The sequence below is a fragment of the Mobula hypostoma genome, chromosome 4 (assembly GCF_963921235.1).
Source record: "Mobula hypostoma chromosome 4, sMobHyp1.1, whole genome shotgun sequence".
Taxonomy (NCBI): domain Eukaryota; kingdom Metazoa; phylum Chordata; class Chondrichthyes; order Myliobatiformes; family Myliobatidae; genus Mobula; species Mobula hypostoma.
In genome coordinates, this window is record NC_086100.1 from 202,967,994 (window position 1) to 202,994,247 (window position 26,254).

A 26,254-nucleotide genomic window follows, 5' to 3' on the forward strand; every position below is an offset into this window, starting at 1 on the left:
TCATCTCTAACCCTCCCTCCCATCCACTCACTCACATAGATCATCTCTAACCCCCCTCCCATCCACCCCCACACTCACACAAATCATCTCTAACCCTCCCTCCCATCCACCCCCTCACACAGATCATCTCTAACCCTCCCCTCGCATCCACGGACTCACACAGGTCATCTCTAACCCTCCCTCCCATCCACTCAGTCACACAGATCATCTCGAACCCTCCCTCCCATCCACCCCCTCACTCAAATCATCTCTAACCCTCCCTCCCATCCACTCACTCACACAGACCATCTCTAACCCTCCCTCACATCCACCCCCTCATTCAAATCATCTCTAAATGTTCCCTCACATCCACCCCCTCACTCAAATCATCTCTAACCCTCCCTCCCATCCACTCACTCACACAGATCATCTCTAACCCTCCCTCCCATCCATTCACTCACACAGATCATCTCGAACCCTCCCTCCAATCCACCCCCTCACTCACACAGACCATCTCTAACCCTCCCTCCCTTCCACTCACCCCCTCACACAGATCATCTCTAACCCTACCTCACAGAGATCATCTCTAACCCTCCCTCCCATCCACCCACTCACACAGGTCATCTCTAACCCTCCCTCCCATCCACCCACTCACACAGACCATCTCTAACCCCACCTCCCATCCACGGACTCACACAGATCATCTCTAACCCCACCTCCCATCCACCCCCTCACACAGATCATCTCTAACCCTCCCTCCCATCCACCCAGTCACTCACACAGATCATCTCCAACCCCACCTCCCATCCACCCCCTCACTCACACAGATCATCTCTAACCCTCCCTCCCATCCACTCACTCACACAGATCATCTCTAACCCTCCCTCCCATCCACCCCCACACTCACACAAATCATCTCTAACCCTCCCTCCCATCCACTCACTCACACAGATCATCTCTAACCCTCCCTCCCATCCACGGACTCACACAGATCATCTCTAACCCTCCCTCCCATCCACCCCCTCACTCACACAGATCATCTCTAACCCTCCCTCCCATCCACGGACTCACACAGATCATCTCTAACCGTCCCTCCCATCCACTCACTCACACAAATCATCTCTAACCCTCCCTCCCATCCACCCCCTCACTCACACAGATCATCTCTAACCCTCCCTCCCATCCACCCCCTCACACAGATCATCTCTAACCCTCCCTCCCATCTTCGGACTCACGCAGATCATCTCTAACCCTCCCTCCCACCCACTCACTCACACAGATCATCTCTAACCCTCCCTCCCATCCACTCACTCACACAAATGATCTCTAACCCTCCCTCCCATCCACCCCCTCACTCACACAGATCATCTCTAACCCTCCCTCCCATCCACCCCCTGACACAGATCATCTCTAACGCTCCCTCCCATCCACGGACTCACACAGATCATCTCTAACCCTCCCTCCCACCCACTCACTCACACAAATCATCTCTAACCCCACCTCCCATCCACTCACTCACACAGATCATCTCTAACCCTCCCTCCCACCCACTCACTCACACAGATCATCTCTAACCCTCCCTCCCATCCACCCCCTGACACAGATCATCTCTAACCCTCCCTCCCATCCACCCCCTGACACAGATCATCTCTAACCCTCCCTCCCACCCACTCACTCACACAAATCATCTCTAACCCCACCTCCCATCCACTCACTCACACAGATCATCTCTAACCCTCCCTCCCATCTTCGGACTCACACAGATCATCTCTAACCCTCCCTCCCATCCACTCACTCACACAAATGATCTCTAACCCTCCCTCCCATCCACTCCTTCACTCACACAGATCATCTCTGTCCCTCCCTCCCATCCACCCTTTCACACAGATCATCTCTAACCCTCCCTCCCATCCACCCCCTGACACAGATCATCTCTAACCCTCCCTCCCACCCACTCACTCACACAAATCATCTCTAACCCCACCTCCCATCCACTCACTCACACAGATCATCTCTAACCCTCCCTCCCATCCACCCCCTCACTCACACAGATCATCTCCATCCCTCCCTCCCATCCACTCACTCACACAGATCGTTCTACAACCACAAGACGGGCTGCTGCTGGGCCTCCTGCCTCCAGTGTTCTCACAGAATCACAGGCAAAGTTAGATCATAAGACATAGGATCAGAATTGGGCCACTCAACCCATTGAGCTGCTCCGCCTTTCCATCATGACTGAACCTCGTACACCTGCCTTAGAAACATGGAAAATCTACAGCACATTACAGGCCCTTTGGTCGACAATGCTGTGCCGAACATGTACTTACTTTAGAAATTACCTAAGGTTACCCATAGCCCTCTATTTTTCTAAGCTCCGTGTACCTATCCAAAAGTCTCTTCAAAGACTGTATCATATCCGCCTCCACCACTGTTGCTGGCAGCCCATTCCACGCACTCTCCACTCTCAGCGTAAAAAACTTACTGCTGACATCCCCTCTGTACCTACTCCCAGCCTTGGGAAAAGGCCTGTGACTATCCACACGATCAATGCCTCTTATCATCTTATACACCTCTATCAGGTCACCTCTCATCCTCCGTCGCTCCAAGGAGAAAAGGCCGAGTTCACTCAACCTGTTTTCATAAGGCATGCTCCCCAATCCAGGCAACATCTAGCCACTAGAGACTAGAATACTACAGCACAGTACAGGCCCTTTGGCCCTCGATATTGTGCTGACCCATATATTCCTTAAAAAAACGTACTAAATCCACACTACCCTGTAACTCTCTATTTTTCTTTCATCCATGTGCCTGTCCAAGAGGCTGTCAAATACCACTAATCTTTTAGCCTCCATCACCATCCCTGGCAAGTCATTCCAGGTACCCACAACCCTCTGTGTAAAAAACCTACCCCTGATGTCTCCCCTAAACTTCCCTCCCTTAACTTTGTACATATGCCCCCTGGTGTTTGCTGTTTGTGCCCTGGGAAACAGGTACTGGCTATCCACCCTATCTATGCCTCTCATAATCTTGTAGACCTCTATCAAGTCCCCTCTCATCCTTCTACACTCCAAAGAGAAAAGTCCCGGCTCTGTTAACCTTGCCTCAGAAGACTTGTTTTCCAATCCAGGCAACATCCTGGTAAATCTCCTCTGCACCCTCTCCATAGCTTCCACATCCTTCCTATAATGAGGTGACCAGAACTGAACACAATACTCTAAGTGTGGTCTCACCAGAGATTTGTAGAGTTGCAACATGACCCCTCTACTCTTGAACTCAATCCCCCTATTAGTGACACTTAGCATCCCACAGGCCTTCTTAACTATACCATCAACCTGTGCAGCGACCTTGAGGGATGTATGGATCCCAAGGCCCCTCTGTTCATCCACACTCATAAGTAACCGACCATTAACCCTGTACTCAGCTGTCTGGTTTGTCCTTCAAAAGTACATCATCTCACACTTATCTGGACTGAACTCCATCTGCCACTTTTCTGCCCAGCTCTGCATCCTGTCTATATCCTCTTGTAACCTTCGACAACCTACAGCTCCATCCACAACTCCTCCAATCTTCGTGTCATCTGCAAACTTACCTCACCCATCCTTCCGCCTCTTCATCTGGGTCACTTATAAAAATCACAAAGAGCAGGGGTCCCAGGACAGATCCTTGTGGCAACTCCACTAGTCACCGACCTCCAGGCAGAATACTTTCCTTCCACTACTACCCTCTGTTTTCTTCCTGTTAGCCAATTTTTTATCCAAACAGCCAAGGTTCCACTGATCCCATGCCTCATGACTTTCTGGATGAGTCTCTCGTGGGGGACCTTGTCAAATGCCTTGCTAAAATCCATGTAGACCACATCTACCGCCCTACCTTCATCAATTTCTTTTGTTACCTCTTCAAAAAACTCAATTAGACTCGTGAGGCACGACCTTCCCTTCACAACACCATGTTGACTATCCTTGAGTAGACTGAACTTCTCCAAGTGCTCATACATCCTATACTTAAGAATCCTTTCCAATAGTTTGCAGACCACCGATGTAAGACTCACTGGTCTATAGTTCCCAGGATTCTCCCTATTACCTTTTTAAAACAAGGGAACTACATTCGCCATTCTCCAATCCTCCGGCACCTCCCCTGCAGCCAAAGAGGATTCAAAGATCATAACTACTGCTCCAGCGATCTCTTCTCTCACTTCCCACAGCAACCTGGGGTACATCACATCCAGCCCTGGGGACTTATCGATCTTGATGTTTTTGAGAAGATCTAACACTTCTTCCTCCTTAATCTCCACATTGTCCAGCACACAGGCCTGTTCTATTTCGACCTCACCCTGATCAAGGTCCTTTTCACTTGTGAATACTGAATACTTTGAGTGTCCTATGGACTTGGACCCCAATATCCCTCTGATCCTCCACACTGCCAAGTGTCTTACCATTAATACTATATTCTGCCGTCATATTTAACCTACCAAAATGAACCACTTCACACTTCTCAGCCCAGTTTTGCATCCTATCAATGTCCGGCTGTAAACTCTGACAGCCCTCCACACTATCCACAACACCCCCAACCTTTGTGTCATCAGCAAACTTACTAACCCAACTCTCCACTTCCTCATCCAGGTCATTTATAAAAATCATGAAGAGTAAGGGTCCCAGAACAGATCCTTGAGGCACACCGCTGGTCACCGACCTCCATGCAGAAAATGACCCGTCTACAACCACACTTTGCCTTCTGTGGGCAAGCCAGTTCTGGATCCACAAAGCAAGGTCCCCTTGGATCCCATGCCTCCTTACTTTCTCAATAAGCCTTGTATGGGGTACCTTATCAAATCCTCCTTCTCTTCTTCGATTGTCCATCGAAATCCGATGACGACGTCCACTCCTTTAACGTTGAGATCTTTGATGACTATACAGTCCTATCCTGGACCCACAAGCTCTACTGCAGGTGGGACATGTATATGTGGTAGTGGTGGCAACCATGGCTGCATTTCTCCTGGCTCTCTTCTGCTGTCTTCTGGTGGTTCTTTCCATCTCCAGAATACAAACCCTGTCCCTACACAGCTGTCGCCAGGTGATACAGTCAGCAACAACCTCCTCCAGGTCCTCGGGTCTGATCTTGCACTTCCTTAAAGCATTCTTCATCTGATCCTTATAGCACTTCTTCAGCCCTCCAGCTGAGCGTATAACACTCTGCGGGGTAGCTGACATGGGGGCATCCTTATCACGTGCCCCAGCCACTGCAGCTGACGCTGGGAGATCATGGCCTCAATACTCCTGCAGTTGGTCTTTACAGGTATTTCAGTGTGAGGCACCCGCTCACGCCAGGTAATTCCCAGGATGCGCTGGAGGCAGCTTATGTGGAAGCGCTCCAAGGACTTGATGTGACAGCTGTAGGTTACCCAAGCTTCACAGCTATAAAGGAGGGTGGTGACACAGACCGCTTGGTATACGGCGACCTTTGTGGAGGGGCGAAGGCTCCTGTTCTGAAAGACTCTACGCCGAAGTCTCCCAAAGGCAGCTGAGGCCTGTTTAATGCAGCTCTGGAAGTCGTTGTCAATGCTGCTATCCTCAGAGAGAATGCTCCCCAGATATTTGAAAGATGGCACTACTGACAGCTTTTCATCACCAACAGTGAAGGCAGGTAGAGTGGATGGGACACTGGTACTCCATTGGCAAACCACTTCTGTCTTGGTGGTATTGACAGTCAGCCCCATCCTGCTGTACGCTCTCACCGCCACAGCAAGGACAGTCTGAAGATCCTCCGGAGTATGGGCCACAAGAGCACAGTCGTCTGCATACTGCAGCTCCAGGACCCGCTCTCTGCAGAGCTTGGTGGTTGCGTGGAGCCTCCTGATGTCAAAGAGGTTGCCATCTAATCTGACGTCCACTAACACGCCGCTGCTGTCTTCAATCTTGTTGTGGAGAAGCTCGGTAACACACAAGAGGAAGATGTTAAAGAGCACTGGCGCTAGTACACACCCCTGCCTCACCCCTGTGCATACAAGGAAGGGCTCGGACACTTGTCCTCCTACGGTCACCCGAGCAGTCATCCCATCGTGGAATTGGTGGAGGATGTTAACAAACTTATTGGGACAGCCAAACCTAAAGAGGAAATCCCATAAGAGCTCTCTTTGCACAGTGTCGAATGCTTTGGAGAGGTCGACAAAGGCCATAAACAGGTCCTAATGTTGCTCCCGGCAGTTTTCCTGAAGCTGCCGGGCTGTAAAGATCATGTCGATCGTGCTCCTGTTCTTCCTAAATCTACACTGTGATTCAGGCAGCATTGACTCAGTGATGTTGCTAATGATTCTCTGAAGCATCACCTCAGTCAGGACCTTTCCAGCAACAGAAAGGAGTGATATGCCCCTACTATTGCCGCAGATGGCCTTGTCACCCTTCTTCTTATAAATAGTAGTTATAGCCATAGTCATAGTCATACTTTATTGATCCCAGGGGGAAATTGGTTATGACAGTGACAATGATGTTTGCATTTCTCCATTGCTGTGGGATGTTCTCATCAGTCCAGGCCTTGGTGATGTACTGGTAGAGGGTGTGCATACACATGTACCCTCCGTTCTGCAGTAACTCAGCAGGGATATTGTCAGTGCCAGGGGACTTGTTGTTCTTCAGGGAATGGACAGCTGATAGAACCTCCTGGAAGGTTGGTGGTAGACTGAGGTTGTGGATAGGAGGAAGTTCAGGCAGTTCGTCTAGGATGGTGGGTCTGTGTCAGAGTCCTGATTAAGCAGGGTGTTAAATTGCTCTGCCCACCTCAGCAGAATGGTATTCTGATTCTTCAGAAGTGTTAGACCATCTGCTGTTTTCAGGGGAGTAACGCATCGATTTATTGGGCCATAGATCTTTTTGACAGCATTGTAAAAATTATGCATATCATTATTATCGGCAAAGGCCTGGATTTCATGTGCCTTTTCAGTCCACCACTCATTTTGTATGTCCCGTATTGCCTTTTGCACTTTCCTCCGAGCTGCCTGATGCTGGTGGATGATGGGTTGTCTAAAGTTGTCCGGTGTGCTTTGTGCATGGCCTTAAGCAAGTTGTGGATGGTGTCTGAGTTATCGTCAAACCAGTCTTGGTGGTTCCTGCTCTTATGGCCGATGGATTGGGCCGCTGCCTCATAGAGCGCAGAGCTGATACAGGTCCACTGTTGTTCCATGGTATTTTCTGAGCTCAGACAAGGCTCCAACTCCCTTAGTTTCTCAGCTAGGATGCGTGGAAACTCATTCTTGCTTCTGTGTTTCTCAGGCGGTTATAATTTGGCCACTTTTTATTAGGTTTTTGCAGCCGCAAAGGGGGGACGCACTTCCATATGGAGCTTGGCCACAATCATACGGTGGTCAGTCCAGCACTCTGCACCTCTCATGGCACGGGTGATGAGAACATCCTTGATGTCACTGCTTTTCACAATGATGAAGCCGATCATGTGCCAATGTTTAGAGCGAGGGTGCATCCACGAGGTCTTATATTTTGCCTTCTGCTGGAAGATGGTGTTGGTTATGGTAAGGTTATGCTTAGCGCAAAGAGTAAGTAGCCTCATGCCATTTGCATTCACCATGCTAATACCATGCCTACCTAGCACTCCACTCCATATCCTGTTGTTTTGTCCCACCCTATCGTTGAAGTCCCCAAGCAAAAGGATCTTATCATTCTTAGGGATCCGGCAAAGAGCTTCATCCAATGTCTGATAAAAGCATTCCTTGGCCTCATTCTCAGATGGCAAAGTTGGTGCATCGGCACTGAGAAGCGTGGCATTACGGTTCTTTGCCAGGGGTATACGGAGGGTCATTAGTCTTTCACTAAAGCCAGCAGGTGTTTCTGTAAGACTTGGTAGAAAGGTGTTCTTGATCGCCAAGCCTACTCCGTGGAGATGTTGTCCACCTGGGGAGGAAACCTTTCCAGGAGAAGGTGTAACCCATCCCTTCCTCTGTTAAAGAGTCTTCATCCAGGAGCCTGGTCTCACTCAGGCAGCAATGGCGATGTTGTAGCACCTCAGCTCAGCAGCGATCAAGGCTGTTCTCCGGTGAGGTCTGTCAGAGAGGCCACACGAGTCCAGAAGAGTCCTTACATTCCATGTTGCCAGTTTTAGGCATACATTATCAAACTGGCAAACCTTATCAAATGCCTTGCTGAAATCCACATACACTACATCTACTGCTCTTCCATCATCAACGTATTTAGACATAGCCTCAAAAAATTCAGTCAGGCTCGTTAGGCACGATCTGCCCTTGACAAAGTCATGCTGACTATTCCTAATCATATTATACGTCTCCAAATGTTCATAAATCCTGCCTCTCAGGATCTTCTCCATCAACTTACCAACCATTGAGGTAAGACTCACTGGTCTATAATTTCCTGGGCTATCTCTACTCCCTTTCTTGAATAAGGGAACAACATTCGCAACCCTCCAATCCTCCAGAACCTCTCCCGTCCCTGTTGATGATGCAAAGATCATTGCCAGAGGCTCAGCAATCTCCTCTCTTACCTCCTACAGCAGCCTGGGCTACATCTCATCCGGTCCTGGTAATTTATCCAACTTGACGCTTTCCAAAAACTCCAGCACATCCTCTTTTTTAATGTCTATATACTCAAGCTTTTCATTCCACTGTAAGTCATCCCTACAATCGCCAAGGTCCTTTTCCGTAGTGAACATGGAAGCAAAGTACTCATTAACTACCTCTGCTATCTGCTCTGGTTCCATACACACTTCTCCACTGTCACACTTGATTGGTCCTATTCTCTCACGTCTTATCCTCTTGCTCTTCACATACTTGTAGAATGCCTTGAGGTTTTCTTTAATCCTGCTCACCAAGGCCTTCTCATGGCCGCTTCTGGCTCTCCCAGTTTCATTTTTAATTCCTTCCTGCTAGTCTTATAATCTTCTAGATCTCTACCATTACCTAGTGTTTTGAACCTTTCATAAGCTTTTCTTTTCTTCTTGACTAGATTTTTAACAGCCTTTGTACACCATGGTTCCTGTACCCTACCATCCTTTCCGTCTCATTGGAACGTACCTACGCAGAACCACACGCAAATATGCCCTGAACATTTGCCACATTTCTGCCGTACAGTTCCCGGAGAACGTCTGTTCCCAATTTATGCTTCCAATTTCCTGCCTGATAGTATCATATTTCCCCTTACTCCAATTAAACGCTTTCCTAACTTGTCTAGTCCTATCCCTCTCCAATGCTATGGTAAAGGAGATAGAATTGTGATCACTATCTCCAAAATGCTCTCCCACTGAGAGATCTGACACCTGACCAGGTTCATTTCCAAATACCACATCAAGTACAGCCTCTCCTCTTGTAGGCTTATCCATATATTGTGTCAGGAAACCTTCCTGAACACACCTAACAAACTCCACCCCATCTAAACCCCTTGGTCTAGGAGATGCCAATCAGTATTTGGGAAATTAAAATCTCCCAACAGGACAACTCTGTTATTATTACACCTTTCCAGGATCTGTCTCCCTATCTGCTCCTCAATGTCCCTGTTACTATTGGGTGGTCTATAAAAAAAACATCCAGTAGAATTATTGACTCCTTGTTTCTAACTTCCACCCACAGAGACTCCATAGACAATCCCTCCATGATGTCCTCCTTTTCTACAGCCGTGACACTATCTCTGATCAACAGTGCCACGCCCCCCACCTCTTTTGCCTCCCTCCCTTTCTTTTCTTAAACATCTAAAGCCTGGCACTCTCAGTAACCATTCCTGCCCCTGAGCCATCCATGTGTCTATAATGGCGACAACATCATAGCTCCAAGTACTGATTCACGCTCTGAGCTCATCCGCTTTGTTCATGATGCTTCTTGCATTAAAATAGACACACCTCAAACCATTAGTCTGAGCGTATCCCTTCTCTATCACCTGCCTACCCTCCCTCTCGCACTGTCTTCAAACTTTCTCTATGTTTGAACCAACTGCCCCTTCGTCTGTCTCTTCAGTTCGGTTCCCATGCTCCAGGGATTCTAGTCTAAACTCTCCCAATAGCCTTAGCAAACCTTCCTGACAGGCCTACTGTCCATATCCTTTGCCCTGGCCGATCAGGAAACAATCACCTTCCGCCTTAAATATACCCACGGACTTGGCCTCCACTGCAGTTCCTGGCAGAGCATTCCACGGATTCACCAATCTTTGGCTAAATGAATTCCTCCTTATCTGTGTTCTGAAAGGTCGCCCCTCACTTTTGAGGCTGTGCCCTCTAGTTTTGGGTACGCCCACCATAGGAGGCATCCTCTCTGCATCCATCATATCCAGTCCTTCCAACAGTCAGTAGGTTTCACTGAGATCCACCCGTATTCTGCTGAATTCCAGTGAGTACAGGCCAAAAGCTGCCAAATGCTCCTCATATGTTAACCTCTTCATTCCCAGAATCATTCTTATGAACCTCCTTTGGACTCTCTCCAATGACAACACATCCTTTCTGAGATATAGGGCCCAAAACTGTTGACAATATTCCAAGTGAGGCCTGACTAGTGTCTTATAATTATGAGCATTATCTCCTTGCTTTTATATTCTATCCCCCTTGAAGTAAATGCCATCATTGCATTTGCCTTAAGCACAGACTCAACATGTAAATTAATCTTCTTTATACTTTATACTTCATTGTCACCAAACAATTTGATACTAGAACGTACAATCATCACAGCGATATTTGATTCTGCTCTTTGTGCTCCCTGGAGTGCAAATCGATAGTAAATATTAAAAAAATTATATTATAAATCATAAATAGAAAAGGGAAAGTAAGGTAGTGCAAAAAAAACGAGAGGCAGGTCTGGATATTTGGAGGGTACGGCCCAGATCCGGGTCAGGATTAGGGTCCTATTACCCTTGCCATTTCTTAACTCAACCCGTAGAAACTCTACACCTTCCAATCCTATGTCATCTCTTTCCAATGAGTTAATATTATTTCTTATACACATAGCCACACCAGCCTACTAATCTATCTTTCTGATACACTGTATGTCCCTGGACGTTCAGCTCCCAATGACAGCCATCGTTTAGCCAAGTTTCAGAGATGGCCACAACGTCATACTTGCCAATCTGTAGCTGAATTTCAAGATCGTCCATTTTATCTCTTATGCTACGTGCATTCAAATACAACGCTTTCAGTCCAGTATTTGTTACTTTCTGTTTTAACAGCCCCACGCCTCTATTGTCCTGTAACTCATCCCACTGGCTGCGATTAATCCTCATCCACTGCCTTTTCTTTCCATAATCTCTGTTGCACGCTGTCTTTGATTTATTTCTGTTTTCCCATTCCTCAGCCCTATCACTCCGCTTCCCATCCTCCTGCCAAATTAGTTTAAGTTCTCCCTAACAGCTCTGTTAAACCTGCCTGCTAGGATATTGGACCCCTTTGGGTTCAGGAGTAACCTGTCCTTTTTGTACAGGTCGTACCTCCCCCAGAAGAGGCCCCAATGATCCAGGAATCTGAAGCCCTGCCCCCTACTCCAGTCTCTCAGTCACACAATAATATGCCTGATTATGCTATTCTTGTGCTCATTAGCATGTGGCACAGGCAGCAATCCTGAGATTACTACCCTGGAGGTCCTGCTTTTCAGCTTCCTACCCAGCTCTCTAAATTCTCTCTTCAGGACTTCCTCCCTTTTTCTACCTATGTTATTGGTACCAAGGTGTACCAAGACTTCTGGCTGTTCATTCTCTCCCTTCAGAATACTCTGCACCCGATCCAAGACAACCCGTACCCTGGTACCTGGGAGGCAACACACCATGCGGGTATCTCTATCAGGCTGACAGAACCTCTTGTCCGTTCCCCTCACTATGGAATCCCCTATGACTACCGCATTCCTCATCTTCCTCTTTCCCTTCTGCACCACAGAACTAGGCTCAGTGCCAGAGAACCGATCGCCGTGGTTGTCCTCTGTCAGGTCACCCCCCTCAACAGCATCCAAAATGGGATAATGATTACTGAGGGGGATGGCCACAGAGGTTCTCTCTACTCTCCGAGCTTTTTCCTTTGCTCCCCTGACTGTCACCAACTTATCGAACTCCTGCAGGCTCGGGCTGACTAATTCCCTGTAACTCCCTCCCTCTAACTCCCTGTGGCTTTCAAGGATGTTAAAATAAAAGGGAAAGGTGAACGGATATAGGACCACTAGAAAATAAAGCAGTAGAAATAATAACAGGGGACAAGGAGGAGGCTGATGAACTAAATGAGTATTTTGCATCGGTCTTCACTGTGGAAGGCGCTAGCAGTGTGCCTGATGTTGTCGTGTGTGAAGAAAAAGGGGTGGGTGCAGTTACTATTACAAGACAGAAGGTGCTCAAAAAGCTGAAAGACCTAAAGGATGAACTGCACCCTAAGGTTCTGAAAGAGATAGCGTTAGAGATTATGGTGGCATTAGAAAGGATCTTTCAAAAATCATTGGACTCTGCCAGGGTGCCAGAGGACTGGAAAATTGCCAGTATTACTCCACTCTTTAAGAAAGGAGGAAGGCAGCAGAAAAGAAATTATAGATCAGTTAGCCTGACCTCAGTGGTTGGGAAGACGTTAGAGTCAATTGTTAAGGATGAGGTGATGGAGTACTTGGTGACACAGGACAAGATAGTACAAAGTCAGCATGGTTTCCTTCAGGGAAAATCCTGCCTGATGAACCTGTTGTAATTCTTTGAGGAGATTACAAGTAGGATAGATAAAGGGGATGCAGTGGATGTTGTATACTTGAACTTTCAGAAGGCCTTTGACAAGGTGCCACACATGAGGCTGCTTACCAAGTTAAGAGCCCATGGTATTACAGGAAAGTTCCTAACATGGTTAGAGCATCGGCTGATTGGTAGGAGGTAGTGAGTGGTAATAAAAGGATCCTTTTCTGTTTGGCTGCCAGTTACTAGTGGTGTTCTGCAGGGGTCAGTGTTGGGACCACTTTTTCTTATGCTGTATATAAATGATTTAGATGATGGAATAACAACAAACAACAGGAATTCTGCAGATGCTGGAAATTCAAGCAACACACATCAAAGTTGCTGGTGAACGCAGCAGGCCAGGCAGCATCTCTACGAAGAGGTACAGTCGACATTTCAGGCCGAAACCCTTCGTCAGGACTGTCCTGACGAAGGGTCTCGGCCTGAAATGTCGACTGTACCTCTTCCTAGAGATGCTGCCTGGCCTGCTGCGTTCACCAGCAACTTTGATTTGTGTTGTTAGATGATGGAATAGATGGCTTTGTTGCCAATTTTTCAGATGATACGAAGATTGGTAGATGGGCAGGTGGTGTTGAGGAAACAGGTAGGATGCAGAAGGACTTAGACAGATTAGGAGAATGGGCAAGAAAGTGGCAAATAAAATACAATGTTGGAAAATGCATGGTTATGCACTTTGGAAGGAGAAATAAATGTGTGGACTATTTCCTAAATGTGGAGAAAGTCCAGGAATCTGAGATGCAGAGGGACTTGGGCGTCCTTGTGCAGACCACCCAGAAGGTTAACTTCAGTCAGTGGTGAGGAAGGCAAATGCCATGTTAGCATTCATTTCAAGAGGTCTAGAATACAAGAACAAGGATGTGACGCTGAGGCTTTATGAGGACTGGTGAGGCCTATTGTGAACAGTTTTGGGCTCCTCATCTTAGAAAAGATGTGGTGGCAGTGGAGAGGGTCCAGAGGAGGTTCACAAGGATGATTCCAGGAATGAAAGGGTTATCATATGAGGAACGTTCGATGGCTCTGGGTCTGTACTCGATGGAATTCAGAAGGATGGTGGGGGTTGGGGGATCTCACTGAAACCTTTCGAATGTTGAAAGACGCAGACAGAGCAGATGTGGAAAGGATGTTTCCCCATGGTGGGAGAGTCTAGGACAAGAGGGCACAGCCTCAGGATAGAGGGGCACCCTTTCAAAACAGAGATCCAGAGAAATTTCTTTAGTTAAAGGGTGGTGAATTTGTGGAATTTGTTGCCACATTCAGCTGTGGAGGCCAGGTTGTTGGATGTGTATAAGACAGAGATTGATAGGTCCTTGATTGGACATGGCATCAAAGGTTGCAGTGAGAAGCCATGATTGAATGGTGGAGCAGGCTGAATGGGCCAGATGGCCAAATTCTGCTCCTGTGTCTTCCGGCTTTATGCTGTTCATTCAGGAGAATCTGTGGGAAAGTGTCTTCGCTTATTGGGGGTTGCGACCGTGGAACTAACTGCCAATGGAAATTGTGGCTGCAGGTTCGAAAGTTTAGATAATAGATGGATGGAAGTGGTATGTCAGACTATGGTCCAATTGCAGGTTGATAGGATGAGGTAGAATAACCTGGGATGAAGTAGAATAATCTTTCAGCATGTATTAGGTGGTCCGGGGGCATGCTGTTTCTGTGCTGTAGTGTTCTATTGCTCTGTGAGAATAGATTCTGGGAAGAGGGACTGTGATTGCAATGACAGATTAGTTGGGCTTGAACTCTTTTCTTTGGAGAAGAAAAGGCTGGAGAGAATTGGTATTTGTAGAATGATGAGGGGTGGGCATATTGAGAGGCTGTACTCCCTACTGATGGGTTCTGCTTGTGGTTGAAACCTAGAATGCATTGCTTGTAGATGTGCTGAAGGAAGAACCATTGTGAATTGAATAAATATATGATGGTGAAAATGTTGCAAGTGTGTGGAGAAATGGCAGTGGTGGAGCAATTGGACTGTTGTTCTAGAACTAGCACGGACATGATGGGCTGAATGACCTTTGCATTAATTATTCTGTTTCTTTTATCAGGATGTTTGATAAATGCATGGTTTCCAAGAGATGCATAGATGCTGAAAATACATTAAAGTCATACTTCTATAGCTTATGTGTGGCCTAGAACTTCTCTAACTTTGACTTCCAATTCTTTGTGCCTAGGGTGAAAGATATGCAACAGCAAGTGGAATTTCCCGAGGAAATGTGCTTGTAGCTGAGCAGCAGTCATTACCAAATGTCAGGTATGAGAAACTGAGAATTGTTTTCATAGTGAAAGCAGACAATTGGAGTTTAACATAAACAGAAATCACTACGAAATGCACATCAGGTTAAGCAGCATCTGGAGAGAGAGCACTGAGTTAACGTTTCAAGTCGGGGGGTCACGTGGGGTCCTGGTATGGAGTAGACGTGTGTTCCAGGAGCTGCCCCTACCTTCACCTTTTGCCTCACCCAAATAGCAGTTAATTCTTATTTTTTAAGTGACTGAAGTGAGCTGTTATGGGCTGAACAAAATGACGAAGCCAGGTAAAGGGAAGAAACAAGGAAAGGGCGCTGGGAAGAAGATTCTGGCGAGAGTTCCACGAAGCCAGCGGGCCCAGGAGAAGCTAAAGCTAATGCCGCTAGCGCCCCGGACCCAATCGCCATTGAAGAAGTCCTTGTGGTGGTAAACAAGTTGTACAGTTTGGGAGACGGGAGACATGCAGAGCATAATAAGTTAGTCATGAACCTAACAGCGGCTCTAACCAAAGTCAGTAAGCGTGTTTCTTTAATGGAGGATGCCGCCGAATCATATGAGAGGCGAATCGAAGAGTTGGAGAGGTGGCTTAATATCCCAAAACACACAGCTACAGGCTAAGGTGGATGACCTTGAAGTTCGGTCTCACTGTTAAAACATTCGCTTTATTGGGGTTCAGGAGAAAGCCGAAAACAATAAGCTGACGGCTTAACTCTGCTCTCAAACGCATCTCCCCCATTTTACGTACATCTGCTCTCACTCCATCCTCCCGCCACCCCACTAAGAATAGGGTTCCCCTGGTCCTCACCTACCACCCCACCAGCCTCCAGGTCCAACATATTATTCTCCGTAACTTCCGCCACCTCCAACGGGATCCCACCACTAAGCACGTCTTTCCCTCCCGCCCTCTCTCTGCTTTCCGCAGGGATCGCTCCCTATGCAACTCCCTTGTCCATTTGTCCCCCCCCATCCCTCCCCACTGATCTCCCTCCTGGCACTTATCCGTGTAAGCGGAACAAGTGCTACACATGCCCTTACACTTCCTCCCTTACTACCATTCAGGGCCCCAAACAGTCCTTCCAGGTGAGGCGACACTTCACCTGTGAGTCGGCTGGGGTGATATACTGCATCTGGTGCTCCCGATGTGGCCTTCTATATATTGGCGAGACCTGACACAGACTGGGAGATCATTTCGCTGAACACCTACGCTCTGTCCACCAGGGAAAGCAGGATCTCCCAGTGGCCACACATTTTAATTCCACGTCCCATTCCCATTCTGATATGTCTATCCACGGCCTCCTCTACTGTAAAGATGAAGCTACACTCAGGTTGGAGGAACAACACCTTATATTCCGTCTGGGTAGCCTCCAACCTGATGGCATGAACACTGACTTCTCAAACTTCCGCTAATGCCCCACCTCCCCCTCGTACCCCATCTGTTATTTATTTATATACACACATTCTTTCTCTCTCTCTTCTTTTTTTCCCTCTGTCCCTCTCACTATACCCCGTGCCCATCCTCTGGGTTTTTCCCCCCTCCCCCTTTTCCTTCTCCCTGGGCCTCCTGTCCCATGATCCTCTCGTATCCCTTTTGCCAATCACCTGTCCAGCTCTTGGCTCCATCCCTCCCCCTCCTGTATTCTCCTATCATTTCCAATCTCCTCCTCCCCCTCCCACTTTCAAAGTTGCTGGTGAACACAGCAGGCCCACTTTCAAATCTTTTACTAGCTCTTCTTTCAGTTAGTCCTGACGAAGGGTCTCGGCCCGAAACGTCGACTGTACCTCTTCCTATGATGCTGCCTGGCCTGCTGCATTCACCAGCAACTTTGATGTGTGTTGCTTGAATTTCCAGCATCTGCAGAATTCCTCGTGTTTGCGTTTTTAAAGAGGCTACACCACTACCAGGTTAAAGAGCTGGTGCTACGGCTGTCCAGGCAGAGAGCTCTACTGCTGTATAATGGGCGTCCGGTGTTCATTTACCCGGATTTAACCTCGGCTACCATGAGGAAATGTCAGGATTTTCGGCACATTAAGGAGAAATGCAAAGCCAGGAAAATTAGGTGTGGATTCCGGTATCTGGCGAGGTTGGTGGCTACAGTTAACAATTCCACCAGTACATTCAGCACTTCAGCCGTAGCGGAGGAGATCCTGAGCCGAGAAGGTAAAGATTGGCATTCGGACACCGTATAAACCTAAAAACGGATTAACGGATTAACACTGGGTTACTGGATTCGTCGTTGATCGATAGTGGCTTCATCTAGAGACTGTTTGTTACATTCAGCGCATGAGGAACTGAAAAATAAGCTCACACTAAGATGTGGGTGAGGACTGATTGTTATTGTTTATCTTTCTATTTCATAGTGTATTTGTGAAGAGGTGTTTCTCCGGTGTTTAGTGAGTAATGGGTAGTTATCTCGCTATTCCGGGCCATGTGTGCGCTCTTGGATGTAGCTTTGACTCTAGGTTAGGGGTATGGAAGTACTACTCCTGGTGTGTTTTTATTTTTGGGAGGGTTTTTTGTGTTTCTCAAGGGGTTGTTACAACACATCTATTTGTTTGAGTTACTGTTTGTGTTACGCCACGACCATACGGCATATTTTTTTGTTAAGCAGCAGCCATGACATCTAATCTGCATTGTTGAGACTAAACTTGTCAGCTGGAATGTACGGGGGATGAATAGTCCACTGAAGAGAGGGAAGGTGTATGCACATCTTTGTACACTCAAAGCTGATATTTGTTTTCTCCAAGAAACGCGCATTAAGAAAAGAGCAGTGAAAGTGCTTTGTCCCTCCCGGGCATCTCAGGTCTACCAGTCGAATTTTAGTACTAACACTAGAGGTGTTGCAATCCTAATAAAAAAATATACCGTTTATTCACACACAAACTATCGCTGACCAGAGGGGCAGATATGTAATAGTAAGAGGAATATTAAATTCTATACCATTGACACTAGTGAATGTGTACAGGTCCAACTTTGATGATCCAATTTTTTTTCAGAACCTCTTTAAGGCCATGCCTAATCTGTCTGACTCTAACATAATTGTAGGTGGAGACTTTAATTACATTTTAGACTCCCTCCTTGATAGACAATGTCCCCAAGTTCGTTCACTTAAAAATAGTGTAACACTTAATAATCTCATGCAATCGTATAACATAATGGATACTTGGAGGCTTCTTAATCGCACGAAGAAGGATTTTTCATATTTCTCCACAGTACATAAATCCTACTCTAGGATTGATTATTTTCTTTTAGATTCGAAATTGGTTTCGTCAGTAGTCGGTTTCACTTACCATAATATACTTATATCGGATCATACTCCTGACTCCTGTCAAATTGAACCACAGAAGAGGTGAATATAGTTGGTGGTTAAATAATGCTTTGCTAAAGGATAAGGATTTTTGCTCTTATCTTTCAGATAAGATAGATCTATACTCAAGCACCAATGATGTGGGCGGTGTTGATGATTCCACTCTTTGGGAGGCCATGAAGGCGGTTATTAGAGGTTGCATAATAGTATAGGAGACAGCGGAAAAAAGAAGATTCAAGAAAAGGTTAACTGAAATAGATGATCAGTTGGCAAGTCTGGAAACTTCTTACAGTATAAACCAGGAAGCAGAATTACTTAATAAGATTACTGCCTTACAATATGAGTATAATTCTATAATGTCCAAGAGTGTTTCAAAACTACTGACACAAGTCAGACAGAGGTATCTTCAGCCTAGTGAAAAGCGCCATAAGTTATTAGTCCGTCAGTTAAGACAGATGCAGGCTTCCAGGACCATACATCGTATAAAGGTGAAAGATGGCTTTTTATTGATGGACCTGGAAAAAATTAATAAGTGTTTTGTGGAATTCTATGCTAATGTTTACCAATCACAAGACGGTCCGGAGGTTGAAGCTATGGAAGTATTTTTTGATAATCTGAATCTGCCCACGCTGTCAACAGATTCAGTAAATACACTTGATGCTGATATAAGCCTAGATGAGATCAAGAAGGTCATCTCTTCCCTCCCCAATAATACTTTCTTCAAAGTATTTGGTCCAAAATTGTCGCCTCTGCTCTTATGAATGTTGAATCACTCTAGGTTAGCTTCCAGATTGCCACCCACTTTATGTAAAACCAATGTTTCTCTGATTCCAAAACCAGGCCGTGATCCCGAAGTGGTTTCATCATATCGCCCCATTTCGCTGCTGCCCATTGAAACCAAAATTCTTGGGAAAGTCCTGGCCAATAGGTTAAAAGAACGTATTTGTTCTATTACTCATCCAGATCAAACTGCCTTTTTGCCAGGTAGACATATGCATTTTAATTTGCATCGTCTTTTCAATATTTTATATACAAAACATGCAGAAGAGGCTGTAGTCATTTCATTAGATGTGCAACGTGTGTTTGACCAAGTGGAATGGCCATATATGATGTTTGCCCTTAAGAAATTTGGATTTGGACCGTCCTTCATTAAATGGACTGAGATAATTTATTCACACCCAACTGCTTCTATTATCACTAATCAGAATATTTCCTCCCATTTTGCAATTCATCGTGGGACTCGTCAAGGCTGCCCCCTTCTCTGTTTTTGTTTGCAGTTATCACTGAGCCACTGGCTGTCAGCACCAGACAGGCCCCTTTGATATCTCCCATTGATATGCATGGACATGAACATCACCTTTCGTTATACGCTGACGATGTCCTTTTATATATCTCCAGCCCACAAGCATCAATATCCGCCCTTCTGACTCTAATTAATAATGTTGGTAGTTTCTCAGTTTTCTCTATTAATTGGGATAAGAATGAACTAATGCCAGTCACTGCAGTGCTTAATACAGCGTATTTACAGTCCATTTCCTTTAAAATAATTTATGATAACTTTTCCTATCTTGGTGTGACTATTACAAAAAACCCAGATGACCTTTTGCAAGTGAATTGGCGAAACAAAGTTGAGCAGGTTAAACGCAATGTTGACTTTTGGAAAACTCTTCCAATTTCTTTGGTAGGGAGGGTTAATGCAATCAAGATGATTGTACTGCCACGATTTCTTCATCTTTTCCAGTCAATTCCATGTTTTATTCCTCTGTCATATTGTAAGCAATTGGATTCAATTATTATACCCTTCATTTGGAATTATAAAGCCATTAGAATTACTAAAAAACACTTGTCAAAGCCCAAGGAAGCAGGTGGTTTTGCCCTACCAGACGTTAAAATGTATTACTGGGCTGCCCACCTATCCACTCTTGCATGGTGGGAAAAAGGCCCACTCTCTACCTCAGACTCGTGCCCAGCATGGTTACTCATAGAGCGAGTGCTTTGTAAGAAGACTTCCTTACCAGCTCTCCTTAATAGCCCCACTGCAGTTAATCAGTCACATTTTAGTAACAGCTTCGTGGTTGGCAGCAGTATAAGAATTTGGAAGCAGATTCAACTACACGTTAAGGCCCCAAAAACTTACATTGACACTCCAATCTGTAAAAATCATTCCTTTTTGACTGGCCTGAATGATACTGTTTTTTCCACCTGGAAACAGAGAGGCATCTGTAGTGTAGGTGACCTATATACTAATGGAAACTTTGCATCATTTCCACAGTTACAAGCAGTTTACAATATCCCTGCATCTAGTTTTTTAAGATATTTACATATTCAAGATTATGTTAGGAAATATATACCTAACTTCGAGGTTGTAGACAAACATGAGTCCCTGGAGGCAATAAATAAATTTGATCCTGTTACTCGTGGTGCGGTATCCTATTTTTATCAGATCCTACGTAATGGAGCTCGGGTGAATACTGCAGGCCTTAAACAGGCGTGGCTGGGGATGAATTGGGTATAGAGCTGATGGAGGAGGTCTGGGATGAGTGATTACAGCAGGGGTGTCAAACTACCGGCCAGTGGGCTGCAACCGGCCCACGAAGGGGTCCAATCTGGCCCGCGGGATCTTTTGGGGAAAAAAGTATATTCACAACCATTTATTATGTATCTGTACGGCAGTCGCTCTCTCTCCCACCACTGTCTGTGCCGCCTGCCGCGCCGGCGGCTTGTTGTGTGTACTTAGAAAACAATAGGTGGCAGTTAACCACCCGCTGTGCATAAGCACCTACCACCCTGCACTGAAGACCACTGGGGCCCCACTTACATCGTCAGACACAGTATAAACACACAGAGTACTCAGGTAAGTAACACCTGTAGCAAGGCTGAGACTGTTTGCTGCTGTGGTTCGAAATGCTTTCCAAAAGAAAAGTTGGCATCGAAGGTCGGATATTCAATGATAATTGGAAAGATCGTTTTTCCTTCTATGAGGTCAACGGCAAACCTGAGTGTCTGATATGCTCACAACAAGTGGCTCTGGGAAAAGAACAATATCAAATGACACTATGAGACGTCACACGGAGAAAAATATGACAAGTACGCAGGACGGCTCAGAACGCAAAAGGTAAACGAGCTTGAAGCAGCTCTGGAAAAACAGCAATCATGTTCACCAAAAGTCGAGAGTCTCATGATGGAGCTGCCAAGGCCAGCTATATCATTGCCAACAAAATAGCCGCTGCGTGGAAGCCATACTCAGAGAGGGAATTCATCAAAGCATACATGCTGATGGCGGCTGAGCTGGGGTGCCCTGAGAAGAGACAGGCTTTTGGTACTATCAGCTTATCAGCTTGTCAAGAAATGCTGTGGCAGACAGAATCGGGGACCTTGCAGGAGATTTGAACAGTCAACTAAAAGACAAAGTGAGGTCATTAATTGCCTTCTCTATTGCAATTGATGAGAGCACCGACGTGACTGATGTAGCTCAATTGGGAATATTTATTCGTGGTGTTGATGTATCTTTGACCGTCACCGAGGAGTTTGTGGAGATGGTGCCCATGACAAACACCACAACGGCGAACAACGTTTTCTCCAGCCTCGTCGAGGCCTTGGACAGACTGGGGGTTGACTGGAGTCACGCTGTCAGCGTGGCAACAGATGGCAAACCGTCCATGGTCGGGGAAAAGGCAGGTGTTGTTGCGAAACTCAGAGAGAAAGTTCAGACAGGGAATCCAGAACAGGAATTCTGGAATTTTCACTGTATTATACACCAAGAGGCGTTATGTAGCAGGAGCCTGAAAATGGACAATGTCATAGATGTAGTAACCAAAACGGTTAATTTGACACTTTTTGTTTGCAATTTATTTTTTATTGAAGTTCATCATCAAACAAAACTTTCCATAAGATGTATTTCAAATACTGTACATATATATCATATAGTCATGTTTGTCACAAATCTCCACATAATATTTATCTGAGGTATACACTTATAGAAAGGAGAGGAAAGAAAGAACAATCTAAAGAAGAAAACTAGGGAGTGATCTCTTTTTTACAACATATTCATTGACTTGTGAGAATAAAATCAGGCCTATGAGGTGTTATGTAGTTCAACCATTTTTCCCAGTATGAATAAAATTGTTCCAACTTATGATTAACAGATGCTATTATCTTCTCCATTTTGTAAATATCCATTGTAATTTCCATCCATACATTTAAAGTTGGGTTCTCCTGTGATAACCATTTCCTGGTAAGGGTCTTTTTACCAGCCACCAGCAGTACATTAATTAAATATTTATCTCTTTTCAACCATTCTTGAGGTATATACCCAAAGTAATATTGGACACGGCCTACCCTACCACACTGAAGTCCGTTGGTTGAGCAGAGGGGTTGTGCTCAAACGTTTTTTTTCAATTATGTGCCGAAATTGGACTATTCATGAACGAGAAAGAGAAACCTGTGGCAGAGTTGGATGACCCAGATTGGCTTCATGATTTTGTATTTTTGGTGGATATAACAGAGCACTTAAATGTGCTTAATTTTAATATGCAAGGCTGCAACAAACATGTTACGGAATACTACAACAGCATTTGTGTCTTTCAAATTAAATTAGGACTGTGGGAGATGCAACTATCCCAGAGCAACCCAGCTCATTTCCCCTCTTTGCAGTCTGTGCGTGTCGCTCATGGGAATAATGACAACATGGACAGGTACAAGGAGAAAATATCACTGCTGAAAAGTGAGTTTCAGAATTGTTTCCAAGTCTTCACTCAGCTGGAGAAGGAATCCTCACTATTTTGCTTGCCGTTTGCCGTCAACGCAGCATCAGATGTGCCGAAAGAACTCCAAATGGAACTAATCGAAATTCAGTGTAAGTCGGCTTTGAAATATAAATTTGAGACTGTGGGTCAGGACTCATTCTATCAAAACCTGGGACCGATATACTCCAAGATGACAGACTTTGCCTCAGAGATCCTTTGCATGTTCGGGACAACATATCTCTGTGAACAGGCGTTCTCCATAATGAACATTAACAAATTCAAACTGCACTCACAGCTGACGCACAGACATCTAAATGACATTATGAAAATCACAACTGTCCAGAGACTGGTCCCTGATGTTGACAGGTTAGTTAAAGCCAAGAGATGTCAGGTGTCTGGAAGCAGCAAGTGAAAAATGAGTGACACTGTTCGATGCACTGCGACATGTAAGCAAAATGCATTATGAAATATTGAGTGTCATAACATTGTGATTCATCATTCATTTTCTGACTATTCTATTATTGTAAATGTGAACACTTCAATAAAAATTAGAGGCTAACTCTGTTCATTGTCTGAGTTTGATCGCTGGAAACAGGCTAATAAAATTTAGGGCCGTTGTGTAGCCTACATTTACAATTTGTTTCGTTAGGTCTACATTTGTGTCTGCTAATGTTCAATTTCAAATGGTCTATTAATGGAAAGGGTGTGGCTCCCAAATCAATCTTAGCCATAATAGTATCGTTTTTTTCTCTCTCTCATCACAACTTTCGTGTAGCCTACGGCTATAAGTTAATGGCAATCATAAAAATAATGCCTGCTAGGAAATCTTCTTCACAAGAAACGAAATTCGGAAAGTGAAACACTTTGTAGTTATAGCAGAGACTGAGACACATGAGAGCAGGTTGAAAAACGAAGGCAGTGAAAGCTGTGGGAGCACACGCGTGCACAACTGATCCGGTCCGTGTGAAGTTGCAGTTTGCTCAATCCGGCCCGTGACCTAAAATGAGTTTGCCACCCCTGGTTTAAAGAGCATACATGATCGTTCGGGCAACATCAGACACGGACTTATACAGTTTAAAACACTACATAGACTCCATTATTCCAAAGAAAAGTTGCACAGTTTCTACCCTGATGTTTCACCAGTTTGTAATAGATGTAAATCTGTGAACAGTAACTTGTCACATTCATTCTGGTCATGTTGCAAGCTTTATGCATACTGGAGAAGTATTTTTCAGTGTTTCTCTGAGGCTTTTGGGAAGTGGTGGGAACCAGACCCGCTCACAGCCATCCTTGGAGCAACAAGCTCCCTATCTTCAGCCAATATGTATAAAAAAATGGCTGTATTGTTTGGAATGGTGATTGCTAAGAAATTAAGTCTGCAAATGTGGAAAATGCACTCTGTGCCTACGTACAATCTGTGGCTGAGAGAACTGGCAAATACTTTACATTTGGAGAGACTGAGACTATGTAATGAGGACAGTGGGGACATCTTTGAAAGGATATGGGGCCCCTGTATTAGTTTTCTTACAGGGTGAGGACTGAGGTTTTTTGGTGAGGTGCACCTCTGCTGTGTATGTTTGCTTTTGCCTTTATATTTTTCTCCCTTCTGCTGCTCAATATGTAATTTGATTTTGCTATGGTTGTGGTTTTTGTGGATGTGCTGTATTTTTGTTTGTTAGTAATAAATAAAAAATTAGAAAAAAACTTTTCAAGTTAAAGATCTTTCATCAGAGTTGGATAAATGAGAAATGAGTGTGTGTCTTAAAAAAGAGAGGCTGAATGATGGAAAGAAGAAATGGTTATAAGATGGAGATCAGGGTTGTCCAGGAGTCCCAATATTTTTGGGGCTGTCTGGTTATTAGGTGACTGAGGACAGAGACAGGAATGCCATACCCACACCACACCCAGTACAAAAGAATCTGAGGAATGTGTCAGTGATCGGCTTACTGATTCAACAATGTCTTGGTACAGCAGCCACTGAAAAGCAGTGCACGTGTGCAGCATGTAGATGATACACTGGGTTTTGAGATGATACATTGGTGTTAGAGCTGTATGTGCTGTGGTTGAGTGCAGGTGCTGAGGCTTTGTTGTGAGGAGGGTGAACAGTAGAGACAGGTAAGTGAAGGAGAGGTCGTTCTTGGAATTTCTTAGGTCTTCTCTATATTAGCTTGGCTGGGATGGCAGCTTGAACAGCGGCATGTTCTTCTAAAGCGTGGGAGGCGAACTCTGTATGTCCCTGTCAACTTCACCAGACAGAGCAAGTGTGTCTGGCTGCAGTTCCCGATTGACCATATTATGGAACTAGATCATGCAGGGTGCTGAGAACATTATAGTCCGTACTGTACTGACCTCATATTTATCAAAGTCCCTCTTCCTGGTGAACATTGAGGCAAAGTATTGGAATTGCTTTATTATTGTCACATGCACTGAGATACAGTGAAAAGCTTGTCTTGCATACTGGTCATACAGATCAGATCATTATAGAGTGCTTTAAGGTAGTAGAAGGTAAACAGTAACAATGCAGAATAAAGAATTAAAGCTACAGAGAAAGCTCACAAAGTAAGTAATAAAGTGTAAACTCATATTGATGTAGATTGTGTGGTCACGAGTCCATCTTATCATCCAGGTAATTTCATTTAGTAATCTTGTAATAATGGGGTAAAAGCTGACTGCTCGAGCTTGGTGGTACTTCGTTCCAGGCTTTTGTATCTTCTGCCAAATGGAAGCAGGGAGGAGAGAGAATGTCCGGGGTGGGTGGGGTCTTTGATTCTGCTGGCTGCTTTACTGAGGCAGCAAGAAGTATAGACAGAGTCCATAGGGGGGAGAATGGTTTCCGTGATGTGCTGTGCTGTGCTGTGTCAACACCTCTCCAGTTTCTTACGGTCACGTGCAGAGCAGTTGCTGTCCCAAGCTGTTAATGACACCAGCTTTCTTTGGTGCATTGATAAAAACTGGTAAGTGTTAACAGAGGCATGCCAATTTTTTAAAATCTTCTGCGGAAGTAGAAGTATTGGTGAGCTATCTTGGGCCTGTTTGGACGGACGGACCACTGGTTATGTTCACTCCTAGGATTCTGAAGCTCTCAATCTTAATATGGAGGGCTATGTAAAAGGGAAGGGTTAGATTGATCTTCGAGTTGGCGAAAAGAGCAGCACACATCCTGGGTTGGAGGGCTTGTACTGTGCTCGTATGTTCTGTGCTCTTAGCATCATTGATGCAGACAGGAGCACGTGCACTGAAGATAATGACCAGTTCTTTTGTGTTGCTGACATTGATGGGAAGGTTGTTGTCATGACACCAT

At 45.4% G+C, this 26,254-nt stretch overlaps 1 protein-coding gene across 1 annotated transcript in view; it reads left to right on the forward strand.

Annotated features, from left to right (window-relative positions):
* fbxo41 (F-box protein 41) overlaps positions 1–26,254 on the forward strand; it is a 281,022-nt gene that overhangs the window by 126,185 nt on the left and 128,583 nt on the right. Inside the window, exon 4 of the mRNA XM_063047244.1 lies at positions 14,828–14,907. Coding sequence (XP_062903314.1) covers positions 14,828–14,907 — 80 coding nt within the window. The remainder of the gene's footprint in view (positions 1–14,827; positions 14,908–26,254) is intronic.